Source organism: Elephas maximus, chromosome 3 (assembly GCF_024166365.1).
Source record: "Elephas maximus indicus isolate mEleMax1 chromosome 3, mEleMax1 primary haplotype, whole genome shotgun sequence".
Taxonomy (NCBI): Eukaryota; Metazoa; Chordata; class Mammalia; order Proboscidea; family Elephantidae; genus Elephas; species Elephas maximus.
The window spans coordinates 189,966,922-189,984,016 of record NC_064821.1 but is presented as its reverse complement, the minus strand read 5'-3'; the positions used below and the strand labels follow the sequence as shown (position 1 = coordinate 189,984,016).

Sequence of the window (17,095 nt, the reverse complement as noted above, 5' to 3'; positions counted from 1 at the left end):
ATTAGACAACTCAATAGAAATCCAGAGTAGCAGAATCAAGCAATTGGAATGCACAGTGGGAAACCTGGAGGATAAGGGAATTGACACCAATATCGCTGAAAAAATCAGATAAAAGAATTAAAAAAGGTGAAGAAACCCTAAGAATCATGTGGGACTCTATCAAGAAGAATAACTTGCATGTGATTGAAGTTTCAGAACAGGGAGGGATAACAGAAAATACAGAGAGAATAGCTGAAGATCTGTTGGCAGAAAACTTCCCTGACACGAAAGACAAAAGGGTACCTATCCATGATGCTCATCGAACCCCATATAAGATTGATCCAAAAAGAAAATCACCAAGACATATTATCATCAAACTTGCCAAAACCAAAGATAAAGGGAAAATTTTAAAAGCAAGCCAGGGATAAAAGAAAGGTCTCCTACAAAGGAGAATCAATAAGTTCAAACTACTCAGCAGAAACCATGTAGTCAAGAAGTCAATGGGATGACATATATAGAGCACTGAAGGAGAAAACTGCCAGCCAAGGATCATATATCCAGCAAAACTCTCTGCCAAATATGAAGGCAAAATTAAAACATTTACAGATAAACACAAGCTTAGAGAATTTGCAAAAACCAAAGCAAAGCTACAAGAAATACTAAAGGAAATTGGTCAGAAAATCAATAATATCAGATACCAGCACAACACAAGGTCACAGAACAGAACATCCTGATATCAACTCGAACAGGGAAATCACAAAAACAAATTGAGATTAATTTTAAAAGGAAAAAAACGGTCAAAACCGGGAATCATTGAAGTCAATATGTAAAAGATCACAATAATCAAAAAGAGGGACTAAATACAGGAGGCTTAGAACTGCCATATGGAGAGGAAAACAAGGCGATATAGGACAATACAAGTTATCTTTTTACTTAGAAAAATAGGGGTAAATATTAAGGAAACCACAAAGAGGTATGACAATTCCATAACTCAAAATAAAAACCAAGAAAAACATAATGACTCAGCAAACATAAATTCAACTACTATGAAAATGAGGACACACAATTTATAAAGAAAAAGCCTCAGCACAGAAAAGTAATTGGAAAAATGAAATTGTCAACAACACACACAAAAAGGCATCAAAATGACAGCACTAAACACATACTTATCTATAATTAAGCTGGATGTAAATGGACTAAATGCACCAATAAAGAGACAGAGAGTCTCTGACTGGATAAAGAAACATGATCCTTCTATATGCTGCCTAGAAGAGACAAACCTTAGACTGAGAGACACAAACAACCTAAAACTCAAAGCATGGAAAAAAATATATCAAGCAAACAAGAAGCAAAAAAAAAGCAGGAGTAGCAATATTAATTTCTGGCAAAATAGACTTTAAAGTTAAATCCACCACAAAGGATAAAGAAGGACACTACATAATGATTAAAGGGACAATTGACCAGGAAGATATAACCATATTAAATATTTATGCACACAACGACAGGGCTGCAAGATACATAAAACAAACGTTACAGAACTGAAAAGTGAGATAGACACCTCCACAATTATGGTAGGAGACTTCAACACACCACTTTCGGAGAAGGACAGGACATCCAGTAAGAAGCTCAAGAGAGACACGGAAGACCTAATTGCTACAATCAACCAACTTGACCTCATAGACTTATACAGAACACTCCACCCAACAGCTGCAAAGCATACTTTTTTTTCTAGCACACGTGGAACAGTCTGTAGAATAGATCACATATTAGGTCATAAAACAAACCTTTGCAGAATCCAAAGCATCGAAATATTACAAAGCATCTTCTCAGACCACAAGGCCATAAAAGTGGAAACCAATAACAGAAAAATCAGGGAAAAGAAATCAAATACTTGGAAACTGAACAATACCCTGCTCAAAAAAGGCTGGGTTATAGAAGACATTAAGGAGGAAATAAAGAAATTCATAGAATGCAACGAGAATGGAAACACTTCCTATCAAAACCTCTGGGACACAGCAAAAGCAGTGCTCAGAGGTCAATTTATATTGATAAATGCACACATACATAAAGAAGAAAGAGACAAAATCAGAGAACTGTCCCTATAACTTGAAGAAATAGAAAGCGAGCAACAAAAGAATCCATCAGGCACCAGAAGCAAACAAATAATAAAAATTAGAGCTGAACTAAATGAATTAGAGAACAGAAAAACAATTGAAAGTTTTAACAAAGCCAAAAGTTGGTTCTTTGAAAAAATGAACAAAATTGATAAACCATTGGCCAGACTGACTAAAGAAATACAGGAAAGGAAACAAATAACCCAAATAAGAAAGGAGATGGGACACATCACAACAGACCCAATGAAATTAAAAGAATCATATCAGATTATTATGAAAAATTGTACTCTAACAAATTTGCAAACCTAGAAGAAATGGATGAATTCCTAGAAAAACACTACTTACCTAAACTAAGACAATCAGAAGTAGAACAACTAAATAGACCCATAACAAAAAAAGAGATTGAAATGGTAATCAAAAAACTCCCAACAAAAAAAAGCCCTGGTCTGGATGCCTTCACTGCAGAGCTCTACCAAACTTTCAAAGAAGAGTTAACACCACTACTACTAAAGGTATCTCAAAGCATAGAAAATGATGGAATACTACCTAACTCATTCTATGAAGCCAGCATATCCCTGATACCAAAACCAGGTAAAGACATCACAAAAAAAGAAAATTACAGACCTATATCCCTCATGAACATAGATGCAAAAATCCTCAACAAAATTCTAGCCAATAGAATTCAACAACATATCAAAAAATGATCCACCACGACCAAGTGGGATTTATACCAGGTATGCAAGGCCGGTTTAATATTAGAAAAACCATTAATGTAATCCAGCATATAAAGAAAACAAAAGACAAAAACCACATGATCTTATCAATTGATGCAGAAAAGGCATTTGACAAAGTCCAACACCCATTCATGATAAAAACTCTCAGCAAAATAGGAATTGAGGAAAATTCCTCAACATAATAAAGGGCATCTAAAAAAAAAAAAACAAAGAAAAAAATTTTTTTTTTTTTTTTTTTTTTATACAAAGCCAACAGCCAACATCACTCTGAATGGAGAGAGCCTGAAAGCATTTCCCTTGATATCGGGAACCAGACAAGGATGCCCTTCATCACCGCTCTTAGCCGGAGCAATTAGGCTAGACAAAGAAATAAAGGGCATCCGGATTGGCAAGGAGGAAGTAAAATGATCTCTATTTGCAGATGACCTGATCTTATACACAGAAAACCCTAAGGAATCCTCCAGAAAACTACTGAAACTAATAGAAGAGTTTGGCAGAGTCTCAGGTTACAAGATAAACATACAAAAATCACTTGGATTCCTCTACATCAACAAAAAGAACATTGAAGAGGAAATCACCAAATTAATACCATTCACAGTAGCCCCCAAGAAGATAAAACACTTAGGAATAAAACTTACTGAAGGAGTAAAAGACCTATACAAAGAAAACTACAAAGTGCTGGTGCAAGAAACTAAAAAGGACCTACATAAGTGGAAAAACATACCTTGCTCATGGATAGGAAGACTTAACATAGTAAAAATGTCTATTCTACCAAAAGCCACCTATACGTACAATGCACTTCTGATCCAAATGCCAATGACATTTTTTAAAGTGATGGAGAAAGAAATCACCAACTTCATATGGAAGGGTAAGAAGCCCCGGATAAGTAAAGCATTACTGAAAAAGAAGAAGAAAGTGGGAGGCCTCACTCTACCTGATTTTAGAACCTATTTTACAGCCACAGTAGTCAAAACAGCCTGGTAGTGGTACAACAACAGGCACATAGACCAATGGAAAAGAATTGAGAACCCAGATAGAAATCCATCCACATATGAGCAGCTGATATTTGACAAAGGCCCAGTGTCAGTGAATTCGGGAAAAGATAGTCTTTTTAACAAATGGTGGTGGCATAATTGGATATACATTTGCAAAAAAATGAAACAGGACCCATACCTTACACCATGCACAGAAACTAACTCCAAGTGGATCAAAGACCTAAACATAAAGACTAAAACGATAAAGATCATGGAAGAAAAAATAGGGACAACTTTAGGAGCCCTAACACAAGACATAAAGAGAATACAAAACATTACCAAAAATGACAAAGAGAAACCAGATAACTGGGAGCTCCTAAAAATCAAAGACCTATGCTCATCTAAAGACTTCGCCAAAAGAGTAAAAAGACCACCTACAGATTGGAAAAAATTTTCAGCTATGACATCTCTGACCAGCGCCTGATCTCTAAAATCTATATATATAAAAAAAAATCTATACGATTCTGTTAAAACTCAACCGCAAAAAGACAAACAACACAATCAAAAACTGGACAAAGGATATGAACACGCACTTCACTAAAGAAGATATTCAGGCAGCCAACAGATACATGAAAAAATGCTCTTGATCATTAGCCATTAGAGAAATGCAAATTAAAACTAAATGAGATTCCATCTCACTCCAACAAGGCTGGCATTAATCCAAAAAACACAAAATAATACATGTTGAAGAGGCTGTGGAGAGATTGGAACCCTTATACACTTCTGGTGGGAATGTAAAATGGTACAAACACTTTTGAAATCTCTCTGGCGTTTTCTTAAAAAGTTAGAAATAGAACTACCATACAACCCCGAAATCCCACTCCTTGGAATATACCCTAGAGAAATAAGAGCCTTCACACGAACAGATACATGCACACCCATGTTTATTGCAGCACTGTTTAAAATAGCAAAAAGTTGGAAGCAACCAAGGTGTCCATCAACAGATGAATGGTTAAATAAATTATGGTATATTCACACAATGGAATACTATGCATCGATAAAGAACAGTGATGAATCTATGAAACATATCATAACATGGAGGAACGTGGAAGGCATTATGCTGAGTGAAATTAGATGCAAAAGGACAAATATTGTATAAGACCACTATTATAAGAGTATAAACTGAGAAGAACACATACTTTTGTGGTTACAGGGGGGGGATGGGTGCGGGAGGGAGGGTGGGAGAGGGTTATTTACTGATTAGTTAGTAGATAAGAACTACTTTAGGTGAAGGGAAGGACAATACTCAATACACGGAAGGTCAGCTCAACTGGACTGGACCAAAAGCAAAGAAGTTTCCGGGATAAACTGAATGCTTTGAAGGTCAGCGGAGCAAGGGCTGGGGTTTGGGGACTATGGCTTAACGGGACTCCTAAATCAATTGACAAAATAATTCTATTACGAAAACATTCTGCATCCCACTTTGAACTGTGGCGTCTGGGGCCTTAAATGCTAACAAGCGGCCATCTAAGATGCATGAATTGGTCTCAACCCACCTGGAGCAAAGGAGAATGAAGAACACCAAGGTCACATGATAACTATGAGCCCAAGAGACAGAAAGGGCCACATGAGCCAGAGACTTACATCATCCTGAGACCAGAAGAACTAGATGGTGCCCGGCCACAACCGATGACTTCCCTGACAGGGAGCATAACAGAGATCCCCTGAGGGAGCAGGAGAACAGTGGGATGTAGACCCCAAATTCTCACAATAAGACCAGACTTCATGGTCTGACTGAGACTAGAGGAATCCCAGCGGTCATGGTCCCCACACCTTCTGTTGGCCCAGGACAGGAACCATTCCCGAAGACAACTCATCAGACATGGAAGGGACTGGACAATGGGCTGGAGAGAGATGCTGATGAAGAGTGAGCTACTTGTATCAGGTGGACACTTGAGACTGTGTTGGCGTCTCCCGTCTGGAGGGGAGATGGGAGGGTAGAGAGGGTTAGAAACTGGCAAAACCGTCAAGAAAGGAGAGACTGGAAGGAGGGAGTGGGCTGACTCATTAGGGGGAGAGTAAGTGGGAGTATGGAGTAAGGTGTATATAAGCTTATATGGGACAGACTGAATTGACTTGTAAACTTTCACTTAAAGCACAATAAAAATTATTAAAAAAAAAAAAGAGTGTTGATAAAGGGCATCCTTGTGTGGTTCCCATTGTCAAGGAGAATGCTTTCAGAATCTCTCCATTTAGGATGATGTCGTCTGTTGGGTGTGTATAAAAGTCCTTTATTATGTTGAGGAATTTTCCTTCTATTTCTATACTGCTAAGAGTTTTTATCATGAATGGGTGTTGAACTTTGTCAAATGCCTTTTCTGCATCAATTGATAAAATCATGTGGTTTTTCTCTTTTTATTTATATGATGAATTACATTAACTGTTTTTCTAATGTTGAACCATCTCTGCATACCTGGTATGAGGGATATAGGTCTGTAATTTTCTTTTTTGTGGTCTTTACCTGGTTTTGGTATCAGGGATATGCTGGCTTCCTAGAATGAGTTTTTAAGTATTCCATCCTTTTCTATGCTCTAAAATAGCTTTAGTAGTAGCGGTGTGAATTCTTCTCTGAAAGTTTGGTAGAACTCTGCAGTGAAGCCATCAGGGCCAGGACTTTTCTTTGTTTTGAGTTTTTAAATTTCTGTTTCAATTTCTTCTTTTGTTATGGGTGTATTTAGTTGTTCTTCCTCTGTTTGGGTTAGTTTAGGTAGGTAGTATGTTTCTAGAAATTGATCCAATTCTTCTATGTTTTCAAATTTGTTGAAGTATAATTTTTCGTAGCAATCTGATAGCGTTCTTTTAATTTCAGTTGGGTCTGCTGTGATATTGGCCATCTCATTTGTTGTTTGGATTATTTGCTTCATCTCTTTTTTTCTTTTGTCAGTCTGGCCAATGGTTTATCAGTTTTGTTATTTTTTTTCAAAGAACCAGCTTTTGCTCTTCTTAACTCTTTCAGTTGTTTTTCTGTTCTCTAATTCATTTAATTCTTCTCTAATTTTTACTATTTGCTTTCTTCTGGTGCCTGAGGGTTCACTCCCTGTATTTTAAGCAGAAAGACAATTAATCCAGGGTCTCAATGGCTTATAACACTTTGGAGGGCTGGAGGAGAGGAAGTTAGAGAGCCGCTGCAGAACTGTTGCTTGTAAAGTGAACCTTCTTGGCTGTGACCCAGAATTTAGAAAACTAGTTCTAGGACGGCTACCAGCATGGCACCACCACAGCTCCCATGATTGGACAAAGCAGATGACTGGACAGTGTCACTGAGGGTACAGCTTCTGTGAACACTTACCTGTGTTGGAGCTGGCTTTGTAGCTGCCTCGACTGCACCTTCTAAGTCTCTCTGGAGATTCTCAACCTAATCATATCTGGGCCCTGGATGCAAAAGAACCTCAAAAATATGACTTTCCACTTTCAATCTCCAAATAGGAGAGATTGAGAGAGTGATTACTGTACTGACCACACAGCCGAGTTTGGATCTCGAGAGTGGTTCCTGGCATACCACTGGGGTCCCCATGGGGCTGTGTGGTGAGATGATACTAAAGTGTCTCACTGACCATCTTTGGCTGAGTGTCAGTCCTTCCTCTGTCAGTAATCGCAGCCTCCCTCTGGGGATTCCTGTGAGGATCTGGCAAGATGATATCAGAGAAGGTGTTTTTTAAAACATAGTGAGCTTCCCTGACGGAAAAGGTTTTGTTCCTGTGGCAATGTTCCCCCAGACAGCCCTTGCAGAGAGGCTCATGGCCTGAAAGTTGTGACAACCAGGGCTTTGGGAATCACAGAGGCCTCACTCACTGCCGCTGTGGCCCTAGAGGCCACAGTTTCATGGATATAGGTACCTGTGGGATGCTTCTGTGCAGGGTCACCTGTCCTGGAGTGTGGGCTCCTGCAAGGCAGGCAATGGTGTGACCACCTGCCCAGTCCAGATGGTAACACCATCCGAGGCTCACCCAGAGGGCAGTATGATTAAGAGAGGGCTTTGAAGTCTGAGAGATCTGGGTCTGAATCCTGACTTTGTCATATTTTATCTGAGTAACCTTGAGAAACCCAGCCTTGGTCCCAATTTGCTTATCTGTAAGAAGGGAAAATACCTACCTCACACTGGTAGAGAGCCTTGTGTGAACTCACAGGGCTCTCATGGGACTCTGAGGCAATGTACATAAAACAGTAACCCACTGCGTGGCTCTTTACAGTACTTGGAAAGGAGGCGGTTATTACTAGCCATTGATAGAATGTTGTGGAATGACTGAATGAACAAACATTTGTTTCTTCCCTCCCAGATCCCTAGATTCCATCATCCTTGAGCTATGGCAATGTGCTCAACTCTGTCCACACCTCTCTTGCATGGGGCCTCCTCCCACTGGCCAGGAGCCTGGGCTGGGCAGAATTGTGGTGTTGTGGCCTGATAGTGATAGATACTGGAGACCCAGCATATCTAGAAGGAAGTTTTGAGTATAGCGTCTTCGGTGTGTCTCCCCACCCAAAGTGGTGCAACTTTTGGGGAAACTAATGAACACTGTCACAGGGCACCCAGCCTCTGGGAAGATCTGAGGCTGAGCTGCATAAAGGGCCTGCTTTGTGTCCAGATGCATAGTCTCACTAATTCTCTCCTCCGTGATCATCCTCAGGTCCAGTAAGTCTGCACCTGTCTCTGTTCTTTCCTAGAAGTCATGCCTGGTGCCCACGTGCTCTGCTGCCTGCAGCTGTGGGCGAATACTAACCTTGCCTGGAAGTCAGTATGCCTGGGTTCTGTAACTAATAGAGTGGGACCTTGGGCTTGTCCTGGCAAATCCTATATCCCTTCTTGTCCACCAGTCTCAGAGGGGGGCTGGCTTGGCTAGATGATCTTTTTATTCCTCTTGGCTGAGTATTACGTGCTTTTCTGAGAACTGTCAGGTAAAAATATCTTCCTTCTGTAGCCCTTGGTTTTCTTTACTCCCTGGTTTCAGTGTACTCTTTTGGCACAAGGTCTTCCAAAATAACTCTGGGAAGGTCTTGGAGGGTGGAGGGGTCAGAATTGGTGGTGGCTGTGTACCGAGGTACATTGGTGAGGCATTGAACTTGGGCCTCCTGTTTGGAAGGTGGGAGTTCTACCACTGTGTTGGAAAGCCAGAATCCCAGGATTCTAGACCTGATTGCTCAGGCTGGTGGTCCTTGGTAATTTCCTAAGTGGAAGTGGGGGGAATGGGGTAGACCAAAACTCTGCTCGACGGGAATGTCTTGCCTTGGGATTTGATGCTTCTCTTTGTTATCTCGCTCCCAACTGGGTGAGCCAGAAGACACTGTATACACATGCCCTGCAGGTCAGCCCCTGCCCCTCACTAACACAGCCTTGATCTCCACTGTTCCCCTCCCTCTCCTCCCAGACTTCCCCAGGAATGGTGTCAGGACCGAGGACTCAGTTCCACTCTCCCCTCCCTGAGACCAATTTACCTCACCATTTGAGAAAGACAAGTTCCTTTTGTTCTGTCTTACCTCAGCCCTCACTCACTCCTTAGCCTTGTCCTTCAAACTCTCTTCCACCCAGTTCATTCTCATTGATTTCTTGTGTGTAGACTCTTGTCTTGGAATAAAAGGCAAGCTGAGCAACATTGCAGCTGAGAAAGTCAAGATATGCCACACTCCAGCTGAGAATTTGGTGCTGAGCTTGGTCAAACTATTTCATCGATACACTGGGCTTGATGATAAGATCAATAGAGCTAACTTGTTGAAGCTGCTGAAGGAGAACTTCCCCAACTTCCTCAATGACTGTGTGAGTAGGGGTCTTGCTTGTCTGGGGCAGGAAGTGCCTGTGTATGTGTGTGCAGGGAGGAGACGGGGTGGGTGGATGGAGTCCATGGGCTTTGGCATGTCTGAGGACCCCACTTTGAAGTGGATGCACTGTTTGTGATTGGCTGATCTGGAATCTGGCCCTTCCTTGATTCACTCTCCACACCTCCTTTCTCTCCTCATTTTACCTCCAGGCCTGAGGCAGGGCCAGTCCCATGTGGAGGCAGAATGGAAGATTCTAGGAGCTCAGGACAAAGTGTCATGCTCTTTTTTCTCCTGGGCACCTGTCCTGCCACTGGGGCTCCCTGCTGCATGACCCTGGACAAATCACCCACAGTGTGACCCTTAGTTTTCTCATTTGCAAAGGTGGATAATAGAACTTAATTTCCTGAGGTGGCATTGTTGAAATGAAATGATGTATTTGAAAATGCTTTGAAAATGAGAAAAAGTGGTGGCCATATTAGAGACTCAAGAAAGTGTTATAATTTGAAAGTCAGTGAATAGACTAAAGCATCTGTCCTCCCACTGGTCACTGAGAGTCCCTCCAAGGGTCTGGTTCCCTTGGGGTAAAAGGTTGCCTCCTAAAGGCTCCTCTTCACATTTTCCTGGGAGAAGGGGTTATTGTTAGCTGCTTTTCAGCGTCATAGCAACATGCAAGCCTCCACTCCCAGATGAGTGTTATGCACCATGTTACAGTGGTGGGGAATTGAATTTGGGGCTCCAGTTTGGAAGGTGGGAATTCTACCACTGGGGGAATTCTACCACCGAACTACCACTGCCTGTGGAAGCAAAGATAACACGGTGAGAATCATGCACCCTACAGTCAGGGCCACCATCTTTTACACGGGCAAAGTGCATTCATAGCCTTAATTTCATTTAAGTGTGAGAAGGAATCATTAGCACAGATTGAGACTAAGGAATAGCATAAATGGCGCTGAACTGATAGGTTTTGATGGGAAAGAATTTAAGTGGGAAGAGCATTGGAGAATGAGGAGAGTAACTGGCCGGGCTGTATTGGTCCCCTGCGGGAATAATGCAGACAGTGCATCTGAAGTTAAGGTGGTGGAGGAGCCTGAGTCCACTTGTCATTTAGCAGTGTACTCCCCATGCAAGTTGCCATTTTTGGCCAGAAATCTCCAGTGATGAGTCAGGGCTTGACTTTGCTTGACCCCATCTTTCCATCTCCATAGCCTCACCTGACCAACCACACCTTTGGTTCAGACCTAGGTGTTGTCTCTTCTTCTGTCTCTATTCTCCTATTCTCCCTGGATAATATTTTTATGTTTGTTTTGTATGTTTTTTAACCCCACAGGAAAGAAGGGGCAAAAATTACTTATGTAATGTCTTTGATGAAAAAGACAAGAATAAGGATAAGAAGATTGACTTTTCCGAGTTTCTCTGTGTAGTGGGGGACATAGCCACTGACTACCACAAACAGAGCCATGGTGCGCTGCCCTGTTCCGGGGGATGCCAGTGATCCCTGGCCAGTCCAGCCTAGAGGCCTCAAGAGACCCCCAAAACAATAAAGTATCTCCTTGCACCTGATACTTGGCATTACTTCTTCCTTCTCTTTTGGCGGTATGAGTGGACGAATTGACAAATACTGACTTTCGGTTTTGCAGACTCTCCACAAGTGGTGTCAACCCAGCTGAAATTCACTCCAGAGAGGCATTCCCTGGTTTTACCCCAGGTCCACTTCTACTCCTCAGGGCCCCAATGTAGCCCCACTGCTGGCATCACAGAGGGCCCTATTAGTATGGGCAATGCTCTTTTTTCTCCTGGGATAGAGCTGGGATCCTGGGAAGTCTCTTTGTCTCCCAAGTGGTGTCTGTCTGTGTGTGAGTGTGTAGTGGGGTACGGCATCTCAGGTGTGGCACGGTGATGTCCATCACCCACCTGGCTGTTTAGGAAAGAGCAGCGAGGAGGAACAGATGCTTTATTTCCTAGCCCTTCACTGCAGTTTTTTTCTAAGGGCCATGCAGGAGTTAGATCCCGCCTCTGAGGTCAAAAGTACATCCTGGGCCAAAATCATGCCTTCCCCTTGAGCCTGAGGGCTAGTGGGCATTTTCTCTATGGGTCATTGTCATGAATGGGAAGAGGTAGAATGGTCCTGAGAACCAGCTCCACCTCCAGAAGTCCATGGATATGATTTTTTTGTGCTTGTATGTGTTAATCTGCCAAACGTGTGTGTGTGTTTGTGTGCGTTTATGCATGCGTGTGTGTGTGAATGAGAGGGAGCTTGTGCTCTGAGGTGTTTCTCCTCACTGCGGTGTGAGACATGTGCACTGTGGAGACAGAAGTGAGGGAACAGTGAAGACTTGAAGAGCTTGTTGTCTAGTGGGCCAGTCCCACAGGAAGCAGGTGAAGGAATAGGGCTGGTTAAGGTCCACAGTAGTTATGTGTTCCCTTATCGTGCTGGAAGAGTCTTCCCTCAGTGGGATACTTGAAAAAGGAACTAACCTTTCAGCCAGATAAAGTGGGAAGGGAGAAACCAACTCCCAGTGTGGGATCCTCTACTTGGGCTCACACACTGCTGGGCACTTAGGACTCAGAAACCAACATGGCACAAGGGCTGCCTCCCCAGCCCTGGCTCTCTGGAGGACACCGATCCCCTTGTGGCCTTTTTCCTGGGATGTCAGGGTAGCTGCTCACTCTCGACATACTCAAGCCTGAAAGAGACAGGAGGCAGGAGGGATCAGTATTCACTTCCATTTCCAGTGCCATTTCCAGACCATGTCCCCTACATCTCCTCCTTGAGGTTCACTCCATCGCATTCCTTCAATCCTATCTGCTTGGTCACAGTCACCTACCAACCTACTGGTCACGCCCATCTTTCAACCAGATGTGCTGTTTTCTTCTCTATCCCACCAACAGGATATGCTTGAGATAAGATAATAATCCCTTACTAATTAACTAACTAACAAGTCCCTCCTCACCTATTGCTTCCTCTACTTGGGGTCCCCTTCTACTCTGGGCTTTGTCACAAATTGGCTGTACTCCTTTCTGACATTCTCTTCTCCAGCTTCTTCTGTTTGGCCTTGCTGCTCCTTCTCTCCCTTGCTTTCATTTCCCCTATTTCTCAAACAAATCAGGACCTTGGGTCTCTACGCCTCTTCTTCTTTTCTCTTCCTGTGAACCTTGGCTGGTGTCACCTCCTTCCCTCAGCCTACCCTCCATGATCCACCACCACTACTCAACTTGGCTTTGATCTTTTCTTTACCCACACCTGTCTTGCAAAGTCCCAGTCTAGAATCATTCTCAACTTTTGCCTCCTCTCTTCTGCTACCCAGGATGCTGATCCCTGACGGTTTTTTTTGTGCCATGGCCCTGAAACTGGTCTCCTGCCTCCCTCTTTGACCGCATTTTTCTCTGAACTCCTCCTAAGAGCTATGCTCCTTGTATAGATCCAAGTAAATGCGAATCCCCACAATACTCCACGCTGTTTCCTGCTTTCATTACATTTGCTGTCTCTGTTTCCTCTGCCTGAAATTTGTTTCTTAGTCTTGCCTGCCTTGGAACATCTTGTCTTAATTCTGAGTTTAAGTGTCATCTTCTCTGTAGTGATTGTACTCAGAGGTGACCCCAGGGATGTCATAACTTCCCCTTTTCTGTCTCTCTTGTTTTTACTTCCCGCATCCACAACGCCTACTTCATTTATCTGATCTCTTGTATAATATGAGTTTGTAGAGGGCAGAGACTCTTTGCACCTCTGGATCCTCAACACCTGGCAGTATACCTGGCACAGAGTAGGTGTTTATAATCATTTGTTGGCACAAAACTCCTCAGAAAATTGATTGAATTTGCCCCCAAATTCTTCTGCCCTAGTGATAAGGGCAGACTGCAAAGTGGTTCTGACACCTGTCAGAATATTTATAAACCCTAGTAGGTCAGAGCCCTGCGTCAGGCTAATGAAGAATCCAAAGAAGTGTTGGAGTTATCCATAGAATCATGAAAATGGATTCTTGCAAAGGCAGGCATTGGAACCTGGGTGGTGTCCTAGGCTGCGTTCTATAGAGAAGTAAATCTGTTGCCATCGAGTTGATTCCAAGTCATTGCATCCCTATAGGATAGAGTAGAAGTGCCCCATAGGATTTCCAAGGATAGGCTGGTGGATCTGACCTGCCGGCCTTTTGGTTAGTTGCCATAGCTGTTAACCACTGTGCCACTAAGGGGGGTAGGTCGAGAGAGAGAGAGAGAGAAAGGGAGATTTATCTTAAGGAAATGGCTCATGGAGTTGTAATAAGGCTGGAAAGTCCCAGGCCTGTGGGTCAGGTGTCAGGTTGGAGACTTCTCCTGGCTCACAAAGAAGCATGGGCTGATGAATTCATGATTGGCAAGTGAGATGGCAGGCTGCTGGCTCATAGGCTGTGGAGGTTGATGAATCCAAGATGGGAGGTAAGGCAGTAGTCTGCTGGCTCAGAGCCTGCAGAGGCTGACAACCCCCAAGATTGGCAGGCAATATGGCAGGCTGCTGGCTCAATCCCAAGAATCAGAGATCAGATGATGACGAGTGGGATGCAGGGTCAAGAGTGAGCAAAAGCCAGAGAGCTTTGCCAGAACATCCATGTATATTGGGTGCAGGCCACACCCTTGAGGAAACACCCTTACAATGGGTTGACTGATCATATCAGATCAAATCATGGAAGTGATTACACTATATCACAAAATGAAGGATGCATACATATTTACATAACTTCCAAACTATATCATTACATAACTGTGAAAACTACATCGTTCCATAATCACTAAACTACATCGTTACATAACTGCCAAATCACTGAGAATCATGGCCCAGCCAAGATGAAAAACAGCCTCACCCATCACAGTCCACCCTTTGTCAACTTGGCACCTGTGCACATCTCCTTAAACCATACACAGTCTCTGAATAAAGACAATTACAGTGTCATATGTGCACCTAACATAACTAACATGCATATAATCAAAAACCAGTTTACATCTTATATTTTACAAATGAAGAAAACAAAAAAATTTGATATACAGATACAAAGAAGGAATGTTCATAACAATTCCAATCCTTGTTTCTGCAACTGGGTTTGTGGTTGTAACTTGTATTTAGAACTACCTTCTTCAGCCACCCGTTTTGCATTCCCTTTGCCCTCAGCAAGCACTTTAGCTGGTTGTGGTTCTTTGCTTGGTGGGGTGACCCAACTTTCATTCCTGAAGGGTCTGGGCCATTAGTGGTCATGTCCGAATTGGGCTGCTAGTTTTCCATTGACTTTATTCACATGGCATGGTAGTACTTAGAGATGTCCTAAGGGATCTTGTGTATTCCAGACATACTCTTCATTACCGCCATTATGTAATATGAATCTTATTTCCGCATGGTAGTCAGGGTCAATCACACCAGCCAATATAGTAACTCTCTTATTTGTCTGTTGATCCAGAAACATGAGGAGGAGTGGCCATGAGGCATTCTTAACTTCCAGTTCAATGGAATCAGTGCTGTGTGTTCTGGTGGGTGCATTTCTCCCTTTGGAACTAAGACCGCTAGACCCACAAAGCATAGGTTGAGGGGACGGGAAACAAAAATTTTATGAGTGGGTCACTAGGGGTAGTAGTGAGTGGTGACATTCCCATTTCTACCCTTGATTCCTGGACCCATGAATCCTGGCTATGGGAGAAACAAAACCATATATTGGTCCCTGGTTTAGAGTACATACAACTTACTGGAGAACATTGCACCAACCCTGTAAGGTATTGGCACCTAGCTGGTGGTTTAATTGTCTTTAGAAGACAATTCCATTATTCGCTTCAGCCAGCTACTTCAGAATTGTGGAGAGCATGGTAAGGTCAGTGAATTCCATGAGGGCAGGCCCATTTTTGTACTTCATTTGCTGTGAAGTGAGTCCCTTGATTTGAGGCAATGGTGTGGGATACCATGATGGTGGAAAAAGCCTTCTGTAGGCCCACGGATGGTAGTTTTGGCAGAAATATTGGATGCACAGAAGGCAAATCCATATTCAGATTAACTGTCTATTGTAGTAAGAACGAAGTGCTGCCCTTTCCATGATGGAAGCAGTCCAATGTAATCAACGTGCTACCAGGGTGCTGGTTGATCACCTTGAGGAATGGTGCCAAATCAGCGACTCAATGTTTGTCTTTGCTGCTGGCAGATTGGGAACTCAGCAGTGGCTGTAGCTGAGTCAGCCTCAGTCAGTGGAAGTCCATGTTGTTGAGCCCATGGATAACCTCCATTCCTGCCACCATGGCAACTCCATTCATGAGCCCACTGGGCAATGACCAGAGTGGCTAGAGAAAGAGGATGACTTGTTTCCAAAGAACGTGTCTTCCTATCCACTTGATTGTTAAAATACTCTTCTGCCAAGGGCACCCTTTGGTGAACATTCACATCAGAAACAAATATATTGGCTTCTTTGGTCCATTCAGAGAGGTCTATCCACATACCTCTCCTCTGTACCTTCTTATCTCCTATTTTCCAACCAAGTTCCTCCCAAGTCCCTGACCAGTCAGCCAAACCACTGGCCACAGTCCATGAATCAGCACAGAATCACACATCTGGCCATTTCTCCTTCCAAACAAAATGAACTGCCTGGTGCACCTCTCAAAGTTCTGCCCATTGGGAGAATTACCCTTCACCACCAACCTTCAGGAAGAAAGGGCCTATAGTGCTGCCAGCTGTCTTCTTTCGAGTGGCGCCAGCATATTCTGCAGAACCATCTGTAAACCAGGCATGAGTTTTCTGTTAGTTACCTGTTCGTAAAGAACTCCCTATTAGTCCGTAGGTGCAGACTGGGAGAGGGTCGGTAACGTGATAGAAGTGTAGACCCTCGGCATTTGGGCCACTTCCTCATTCAACTTACTTGTACCTTCAGGTCCTGCTTGTGCCCAGTCTCATATATACCACTTCCATTTAATGACAGACTGTTGCTGTGCATGTCTGACTTTATGGTTCTGTCAGTCAGACAACATCTAGTTCATGATGGGCACTTCAGGCCACATGGTCACTTGGTGGTGTACGGCTTGTTGTTTTTGTTAGGTGCCGTCGAGTCGTTTCCGACTCATAGCAACCCTATGCACAACAGAACGAAACACTGCCCGGTCCTGCAGCATCCTCAAAATCATTGTTATGCTTGAGTTCATTGTTGGAGCCAATGTGTCAATCCACCTTGCTGAGGGTCTTCCTACTTTCCGCTGACCCTGTACTCTGCCAAGCATGATGTCCTTCTATAGGGACTCATCCCTCCTGACAACATGTCCAAGGTATGTAAGACACACTCTCGCCATCCTTGCCTCTAAGGAGCATTCTGGCCGAACTTCTTCCAAGACAGATTTGTTTGTTCTTTTGGCATTCCATTGTATATTCAATGTTCGGTCTATGGCTAAGCATGGTTAAGTGTTCAGTCTCTATTAAGGCCCAGTAACAAGCGAAAAGCTGTTTCTGAAAAGGAGAGCAGTTATCTTCAGAGGATGACAGGGTTTTGCTCCA

At 43.1% G+C, this 17,095-nt stretch overlaps 1 protein-coding gene across 1 annotated transcript; it reads left to right on the top strand.

Moving 5' to 3' along the window:
* The first annotated feature begins 7,373 nt into the window (after window positions 1-7,373).
* Window positions 7,374-11,104, top strand: LOC126071463 (protein S100-A7-like). The gene is made up of 3 exons (XM_049875656.1): window positions 7,374-7,386; window positions 9,414-9,610; window positions 10,940-11,104. The coding sequence occupies exons 1-3, from the start codon at window positions 7,374-7,376 to the stop codon at window positions 11,102-11,104; spliced, it is 375 nt and encodes a 124-aa protein (XP_049731613.1).
* The last annotated feature ends 5,991 nt before the right edge of the window (window positions 11,105-17,095 follow it).